Source organism: Phycodurus eques, chromosome 18 (assembly GCF_024500275.1).
Source record: "Phycodurus eques isolate BA_2022a chromosome 18, UOR_Pequ_1.1, whole genome shotgun sequence".
In the NCBI taxonomy this organism is placed as follows: Eukaryota; Metazoa; Chordata; class Actinopteri; order Syngnathiformes; family Syngnathidae; genus Phycodurus; species Phycodurus eques.
Window position 1 is genome coordinate 16,202,804 of NC_084542.1, and position 9,184 is coordinate 16,211,987.

General features: G+C 43.9%; 1 protein-coding gene across 2 annotated transcripts; it reads left to right on the forward strand.

Moving 5' to 3' along the window:
* The first annotated feature begins 333 nt into the window (after positions 1-333).
* Positions 334-8,764, forward strand: dnajc5ga (DnaJ (Hsp40) homolog, subfamily C, member 5 gamma a). 2 transcript variants are annotated; one of them, XM_061704875.1, is made up of 7 exons: positions 334-551; positions 3,799-3,949; positions 4,410-4,623; positions 5,077-5,233; positions 5,670-5,872; positions 6,117-6,155; positions 6,561-8,764. In XM_061704875.1, the coding sequence occupies exons 2-5, from the start codon at positions 3,813-3,815 to the stop codon at positions 5,867-5,869; spliced, it is 708 nt and encodes a 235-aa protein (XP_061560859.1). In that variant the 5' UTR covers positions 334-551; positions 3,799-3,812; the 3' UTR covers positions 5,870-5,872; positions 6,117-6,155; positions 6,561-8,764. The 2 variants fall into 2 exon arrangements, with proteins under 2 accessions (XP_061560859.1, XP_061560860.1); XM_061704876.1 differs by lacking the exon at positions 5,670-5,872.
* The last annotated feature ends 420 nt before the right edge of the window (positions 8,765-9,184 follow it).

The following is a 9,184-nucleotide window of genomic DNA, read 5'->3' on the forward strand; positions in this document are numbered from 1 at the left end:
TGTTGTAAATAGCATGCCGAGTGAGCCGGAGTCTATCCCGACTGACGTCGAGCGCGAGGCGGGATACACCCTGGACTGGTCGCCAGTTATATTTTACAACAGTGCTATTTTCCTTTGTGGAAAACGTAACCAAAAAATGTGGAGTTTTTTTTTTTTTTTTTTTTAATGTAAAAAATATAATAGATTCGATGTTTTAATTAATTTTAATCTCTTACCGGGCTGTTTTATGTCCTTATTTTATTATTCATTTCTTTTATTGATTCATTTCCGGCGACGCGCGGGGACGTTGCGACAGATGACGAACTTTCCCGTTGTGACATTGAACGCGTCACGGCGGCGGTCCGACGTCATTCCCTGGAAAGATCTTGAGAGCGAGCTGCGATTACACCGGCGCGGTTCGGCTAGCGGCGCCACCGCCGCCGCCACATGAACGACTCGACCCCGGCTGACGTCCCCCGCGCGGTACCGAGCCCATGACTCGGGGTCCGGACGCTAAACCAGATGATCCAGTTAGCATCCCGGCGAGACACACCGCGTTCAGTTAGCATCAGGTAACACACTCGTTAGCATGCTGCTAATCGGCCGAGCGGAGGCCTATTCGATTCAAAAAGAAATATGACTCGGTTTGCTATTAATCGCACAAAGTGACGATTACTTTGGTTTTATTTGAGGCGTTGTCAAACATCCCTTTGGTTGCGTTTCGGTGCACCGTCCATGTAGTAATTTGAAGTTACTCCGTGAGAAGAAAGGTTGAAGAACATGTGAACCCGAATACCGTTTAGATGTGCGCCGAATTAAAGACGATGCTCGTGTTGGTCTTGAAAGCACATTTGAATGACATTCGTGACGGGTTTACAGCACATAGAAGATGAGCGAATGTTAAATTGTTAAACAATTGTAACGCGGTTTGGCCGTACAACTCGAATTGCTGTTACCAGCTCGCTTGTCGTTGAACGCACCAGGACGTGAATATTCGCCTTTTCTTTTATTTCATCCATTGTATTCCTGGCAGCGACGTTCTCACCGACACTGTTTTGTTGTCAAGTGGAATAATAGAAAGTAGTTAATTGTCAACGTGCGGGGAGATTAACATTAGCCGGAGGATTAGTTCTAGCCAGGCAAGGACAAGGGCGACAATCACGCGGCGTCACTTCTGCGCCGCGACAATTATTGACAGCACGGCGACGATCGCGGTCTGACAACGATATGCTCCAAAGGTCACGTGGAATGTTCCCAGTTTCCTTCTTTTAATGGCATCGACATAATCATAACGCGCCATCTAATAAGGGCGAAGCCGGCAGCAAGCATTGTGCCCCGATTGTAACCTCGCAGGCAGTAACCTCAATTCTCTTCACAACAAGCTGCAGTTAGGAAGCTCGCGAGCACTTGTTCAAACAAGAGGCCTCAAGCTGTTTAATGCCACTCCCAGTTGAAATTATAACAATGCGGTCTTTTGACTGTGTACCTCACGAAGTGGCAAGTGAAGGTACTTACCTGTATAGAATTGATAGTGGATGACATCCACTTTCCAGACCTTTAAAATACATACACACACATTAGTTTGTGTTAGGGCTTAATGCCTTTCCACACTGCACTTGGCAACACACAGCGTGCCGTCAACGAACACATTCATTGTGTATGTGCTGAGCGGGCGGGACCACGGACTGGCGCGGCAAGTGCAGAGGGCATTCGTCGCGCCGAGCCCCCGCCTAGAAAAGAGTTCTATTCGAGAGCGGCGTCGCGGTGACGTCGGAAAGCACCGAACACGGAGAGGGGCTGGCGGAGTGATTTCTGAGTGTCATTTTGGCGGACTTGTACTGTCAACGAAAAAAGGGAAAATGGAGGAAATCATCATGAATGCGGCGTTCCACTATCTGGAACTTTGTGACAAATTAGAACAAATTATGTCGCGAGATGTCGCTGCAGAAGACTTCCAAACTGCTCCTTGCTCCACCGGAAATACAACTCGAAGCTTAAACTGTCTTGAAAATAGTATAGCTTGCATCCCTTTGTTGTTGTTGTTGTTGCGTGTGCGTTCAGCGAAGGCCTTTGCAATTGCATTCATTTAAAGGGATTGGAAGGTTTTGAGGTTTAGTTCTAAAAATCTTGCCTTTTTATACTCCCCCCACCCCCCGTGCTTTTGAAGAGGAGCTATACTTAGATGCACAAATGTTCAAAAGACTCAAGACAACCACAGACAAAAACACTGCTCTCATCTCGCTGTCTGATTAGTTGGTGCAAATTCATATTGCCTCCATATTAGTAGCAGTAACTTGGACGTAGTAGTAAGTACACATGAATAGTAATTAGCTGGTGTACATCAGTAGCGGGTGTCGGTGAGCGCCACCATCTGGGCGTGCACGTTTCCGACATGCCCGATTTAAAACGGCGGATTTCCTGAGCTCTCGTCTCTCTTTGTAATTACGCTTCACACGCTTTCGTAGTGCCGTCGGTTGACCCGAAGCGGCCCGTGCCTTCCAGCGCCACTCGTCTGGATTAATGACATCTTTTTTTGTGTTGTTGTCGTCGTTGTTTTTTTTTTTGCCTTTAGGAATGCACACAGTTCCCAGCGCCGTTGACTTAATAGTCAAATAAACAGGATGTTAAAGACATGCTCTGTGCAGCAACAGTTTATATGTGTGCAATATTTATGTAAGTTTATGTGGGTAGTATTTCTGTACATTTGGGACTGTGCGTGCATGTGTGTTCGTTTGCGTCCTTGTGTCCAGACTCTGATCCACTTGCTCGTAATGTGAGAGGTCAGCAAAATGTAATCGTCTTTGCTTAATGACCCGTGTGTGCCTGCGTGCGTGTGTGTGTGTGTGTGTATGTGTGTGTCTGTCTGTCTGTGTGTGTGTGCGCATGTGTGTGTGTGTGTGTGTGTGTGTGTGAAGGTTACCATGGTCCACTCAGTGGCTACTTCACTAGTTGCGTAGCGTAACGACATCCATTGCAAGGGCTGTATCCGTGACGCTCACTGCAAAACATGTCGTGCTTGTAAATAATGGAACGAGAAATCATTTGTAGTAATGTATAAATGGGCACCATGTTTTTGGCAATTGACTCGGCGATTGCCTTCCACTGGGCTCTCGTCATGCGCAAAATAATGCGGAAAAGGACTCCGCTCGCGTTAGTTATCTGGACACAAGTTTAATTTGTTCTGTGACCACGCTTGCAGGTTAAAACTTGCCTCAAATGTCGAAATGAATGGAAATGCCACGAATCAGTTCCAGCCGCCCCCCAAAAAACAACCAAAATGTTTGTAATGTGTTTTTTTTCCAAAGAAAAATACCACTGTATAAAATTTACATTCGCAACATCATGCAGCAATGACATAAGTAAACAGAATGGGGAAAAAAAACAAAAACGTTTTTGCCACATTTTTACTTCAAATCAATGGCCATTACGCGTCTCCTTCGCGCACACGTGTGTGTGTGTGTGTGTGTGTGTATAATACAGACACAGATATTCTGTGTATGGCGTCGGTCTCAGCTCCTCAGTACGGCAGTAATATCAGTCGTTCTTCGCAGAGGATAAAGAATATATGCCCGTGATTATTGTTATATGACCCATGTACTTGCTGCTTCACCTTTCGTGTTCAGATGTCTGTGGCTTAAAGGGTTATATAACTCTGCGACACTGATGGTACTCGTTAGCCTGTCTATGGCGTTTGCACATCAGCGGTGATGCGCCTCCAAGAACATAAGCTGCAGAAAAATAATACGAATGAATCAATAAAATCAATTTACTTGAGTTGTGCGACTGACCTGTTACTTTGGATGCTGTTGTTTTGTGCAGAGCGGAGGTGAGCCATGGTTGACCCCAACGCCAACGCCCACGCCCATGCGCCGCGGCCCCAGAGGAAGATGTCCACGGCGGGGGAGAGCGTCTACCAGGTGTTAGGACTGGAGAAAGGGGCCTCGGCTGAGGACATCAAGAAAGCCTACAGGTGAGCGCTCGTATCAAGTTTCTCTTTCACACAAGAGATTCGGCTTAATGCCGCGACGCTGCGTACCGCAATCGGAAAGGATTAGGGTTTCAAATATGGGTTGGAGTTGACCTGGCTTGAAAAACGCTAATTTCAAACCCTACTTTGAAATCCCAACCCTTACTTATAACCCTAATTTCAAAACCTACTTGAAAACCTTCATTCTAAAATGTTTTTTTTTCATATATATCCTATCCCTGGCTTTCAAGCCTACTTTGAAACTCGAACCTTGTCTTGAAACCATCATTTCATAATCTACTTCAAAACACTCATTTTAAATCCTACTTTGAAAGCCTAACCTTGTTTAAAACCCTGACTTTAAACGCCAAGCCTCGTTTGAAACTCTTATCCAGGGATTGAGACCCTATCTCTGATCAGGAACCCTAACTTCAAACACTTCCTTCCCTCCCTGGCCCGGCAGGAAGTTGGCGCTGAAGTACCACCCGGACAAGAACCCGGACAACCCGGAGGCGGCGGAGAAGTTCAAGGAAATCAACAATGCCAACTCCATCCTCAACGATGACACAAAGAGGAAGATCTACGACCAGTACGGCTCCATGGGCCTCTATGTGTCCGAGCAGTTTGGAGAGGAGAGCGTCAAGTACTACTTCCTCATGTCCAAGTGGTGGTTCCAGGTGGGTACTAGTCGCCATAGACTTGTATACATAGACGGACACCTCTTTGAGCGCTGGAGCGTACATTGACATCGCTGCCATATTGGATGTGGCAAAGTGAACAGATGGCTGAAGATGGCACCTTAATTTGCTGCTTGGAGAGCAGCCGTTTTACAATACACTCGAAACCAGATCTGATAAGACATCACTGGGTTTTTCCACGCCGCGACAACGAGGCGCTCTAACAGTGGCCATGCCACCGGACTATCTGAAGGGAACATGCATTTTCGGGGCACAGGCTTAGCTCGCTAGCTAACTGCATGTCGCAATTGCGCCAGCTAACCGCTGATGCGAACGAAGGTGCTCAAGTTCTTATAGTTGGTAGGGACGCCCGACTGAGAGGAAAAAAAAAAATCCTGGAATCAGGAAAACTGAAATGGTGAGAAAAAAAAAATAATAATGCGTTGGGTGCAGGCGCTGGTGCTGTGCTGCACGCTGTTCAGCTGCTGCTGTTGCTGCTGCTGCTGCTGCCTCTGCTGCGGCAAGTGCAAGCCACCCGACGAGGACGACAGCTACCAGTACGTGGACCCCGAGGACCTGGAGGAGCAGATCAAGGCGGAGCAGAACAGCGGTGAGCGTTGTCCTGTGCAGTATATTTGTATGTTATATAACTGCAGAGGTGCAATGAGATGTAAAGCTGACATGGCATCATGGAACGCGGAAGTGTATCGTATATGTCTCTATAAGTGTATAGCCGCGACAGTCGGATGTGAAGTCGGCCAGCTCGGGGCGCCGGAATGTTCTGCCCCACCTCGGTCCTATCAGTTGCATAGAGGAGGAGCTACTTCGCACGTCCAACTTTGAACGAGAGTCACCGGATAAAGATTTGTGCCTTACAAAATTAGACAACAGAGATAACAAATCAACAACTTTACTCATATACTATTTATCCTGCTCATCTACAAATGGTTATTTTACAATAAATGTGTGAATGTAGTATTGTCAAGGCGCGTTGTTGTAAACATTAGTGTTAGCGTGTCGTCGCTGATGTTGATTCTCAAAAACAGGCAACGCGGTAATCATAGGCCAGCCCTCGTCTAGCGGGGGCGCCCAGACCCCAGACGGCAAAGGTGTGCCCATCCCGCTCCCCGTGCCGCCCCCACCGGCACCGGAGTCCCTGTCCCAGGCGTCGCCATCGTCCCTACCAGCGACGACAGAGCGGCAAGAGGAGGAGAAGCCCCGGGAGAGCTTGCCCGAGTCGAAATGACTCGTAAGAGCCGCCGCCGTTTTTTTGTTTGTCTGATCCGCCGCCTGCTCGCCCCCGTCCTTAACCGAGCTTGTTATTGTTCACGTTTGTCCTTTCTTGTTTCACTCACTGAATGTCACACTACACACATGCTTCAATATTTAATTAAAAAGAAGACAAAGCATGTTTGCATGTTAACGACTCATAATAAACCTTTGCTAATGTAATAATTATTAATGAATGCAGTCAATGTGCTTTCCTCCCCCAGGCCGGTGACACTGGATGTCATGCATCAACGAGCAAGAAGGTAAAATCATCATTATTATTATTATTATTATTATTACAGTGATGCCTTGATATAGTTTAACAACGAAAGTAGCACTATAATATTATAGAAACATAGAGTAATACAATAATTACATAGAAAGTAAAGAAATAAACAGTTTGTGTATCATGATTTTATGCTGCAATCCAATTCATTGTGCTGCTCCTTCTGGTGTGCCCCACCTTGGCCACCGGGAGGCAGTATATTACTACAGTCATGTTAGCATACCAACTGTTGGCATGTTGTCATTCCACCTATTTCAAGAGACTATTAATTTCATTATGAGCCACGTACCAATAATGTTGTGCCTAAATTGTTGTACTGTTTCTGTCCTTTTTTCTTTTTTTTTTTCTAATTGATACATGGGAATGTCTTTTTCCTTATTAGGAAGCCACTTTCCTTCTCATGCAGCCAGTACCGGGCCACCACCTCGATCCTGACATGCAGGACCTCCACCGAGGAAAGTTTCTTCTTCTTCTTCTTCTTCTTCTGTGGACCTCTGCGTCCTTCTTCCACCATCTCATCTCCACGCGGTGCTTCATCCCAGGAATGAGCCGGAAATGACGCGACACTGTTCGGAGAGGAACCGAAGCGGACCTCTTTTGCTAAGCAGGGACTGATGGGAAGTCTGACGCCGTTGGCTTGTTTTTTTTCCATCAGGATGCATGCACTCCTGTTCCTTAGAGATGTGCAAATTTTTTTTTTTTTTTTTTTTTTTTTTTTTTTGTCATCCTGTGCCACTTACTGCAAACAAAAGCATCAACCAGCAAATTGACTGAACCACTAAAATGGACCGCGATGGACGGAAGAAAATGAACGCAACGTCTCCTCCCAGGAGCTCCATGTAGCAGTCATGCGATCAGCTCTGTGCTAGCAGATTGCCAATATTATTATCACAGCAGCGCGCCAATCATTTCACACACAGAAATCATTGAAAGCTGCAGGCAGTGATGAACGGGCCCTCGCACGCCCTTTTTTCATGGAGAACTCTCGAAATGAACAAAGTTTGACACTCACATTTGTTAGATGGGGTTGGCAAAAAAAGAAAAGAAAAAAAAAGCAGCTTGGTAATTTAGAGTCACCCATCGGTCTTGGGTATTAACTTCTGATTGGGGCTCATTTTGGCGAATTCGCTTTTGGGAAGCCCAGGAATTCGCTTGAAATGGCTACTTCAAACCAAAATGGACGACTTGTTGTTCAGGTTCGGCCATGGGTGCTTGAGACTTATTCATGCGTACTGTTATGATAGACGTGTCCTTCCCGAAAAGTGATAAATTCATCAGAATAATAAAAGCGATTCCAATAGGACCTAATAATTTGCATGTTTTCAATGGCTTAGGTTACTTAGTTTATCTATCCTGGAAAGGCGATTCCATACATTCCATGTTTACATACAGAAGTGTTATGTTTAGTTTCTAATCAGATGAATCCATCTGCTCCATAAAGAAATTCTTTCTTCACATCCTGATATTGACGCCACATTTTGGTAAATTCCCCAAGCGTGCTGTGCCTTTAACAAGAAGTGCAGCAGACACTTGAGGAAAAGTCTTTTTTACCATTTCAGAAGTGACGGGCTTGACAATAATTTGAGACAAACATATAATTGGAATGACTCTAATCTGAACTGATCTGATAATATCCATATGACTGTCCCATTTTAATGGAAAGGGTTTAACATCACTATGCAAAATAATCATGAATTTCTAATCAAACCAGCATTTTTCAATTGAGCCATTTGATCATGATGGAAAAAGGAAGGAAAAGAAATGTTTTCAAAATGTTTTTGTCATGATGTCTCTGTGCTGTTAAAGAGCACATTATAAAGTTTGCTGGTAAAACTGTCTAAATATACCTAATTTCAAAAACAAAAAAAATTTGATTGTGTACCTCTCATGGCCAAGTTTTAAGTCAGTTTACGACATCAGCAAACCACTTTAAAGATGACACTGTTTTATTTTTGTGGATGTTGTAAATAAGTCATGAAACCACAGATTTGTTGATGACACATTTTTATCCATGTGTGTTTTGAGTGTAAATATTTTTTTCTTAATTTATGTGTAAAAAGATTTAAATTTGCCACGCAGCTGTATGCTAACCAGTTAGCATGTTTAGGGTTAGCCTGGAGCTATTGTTCATGTTGCTTCATAATAAACCAGTTTGACAATCTGTCTTTAATAATAAAAAAAAGTATACATTTCTTTGAGATGAAACGATAAGCTGACCTGATCAAAACTGACCATATGTGTTTGTGCTCTGCAATTCGGACCAAATAAAAAAAGATATTTTTAAATTTCTTCCTTGATAATTAATGTCCGTTTTTTGTACAGTACTGTTTCTTTTATTTTATTTTTTGCGTGTGTGTCTTTCACCTCCTAGTCTGCAGGTGGCGCCTCTTCCATTTTCCTCTGTTTTCAGTTCATTTGTCATGCCAAACAACAAACTCGCCCAAACTATTGATTAAGGTAATTTTGTAAATCTATATTTAAATATTGCTTGTGTAAATTATTTATCAATTGCACCGGTTTTAAATGAGTCATGCATTTTTTTTCTTTTGTCAAAATACTCCAAGGATTAAAAATAATTGGAATTTAGCTTCATATACTCCTTTGTATCAACACTGGTGGGTGCAGCATTTCATCACCAAGCCACAGAATTCCACTGGTCAATGAACGCAGCACTGTGGCGCAAATACCCCACGTTGACAATTTAGCCGTACAATATTATTATCGGAAACTAATGCTCTGCTTACCTCTTTGACATTATTTGAAAGTGGGTTGTGGTTTTACTGGCCAACAAGTTTACAAATAGTGTACTAATCCTATTAGTAGCTGAGTGTTCTTAATGGTGTCCATTAACCAACAGCTTATTTCTTTGTTGCTAGCAGGTTAATGGAGGTCGGCTGTGCTAGCAGGAAGTGACTGGATCCTTTTCACCAATGCATATATTTTTTGATTTGTTATAACTCGTCTTGACTGACAGCTTTTAAAACGTATTCTGGTTCCATTCAGCTT

Excerpts from the sequence above, each read along its gene's own strand:
- dnajc5ga (XM_061704875.1), top strand. The coding sequence starts at position 3,813 with ATGGTTGACCCCAACGCCAACGCCCACGCCCATGCGCCGCGGCCCCAG. Across the intron at positions 3,950-4,409 it reads GACATCAAGAAAGCCTACAG|GAAGTTGGCGCTGAAGTACC; the intron begins GTGAGCGCTCGT and ends CTGGCCCGGCAG. Across the intron at positions 5,234-5,669 it reads CAAGGCGGAGCAGAACAGCG|GCAACGCGGTAATCATAGGC; the intron begins GTGAGCGTTGTC and ends TCTCAAAAACAG.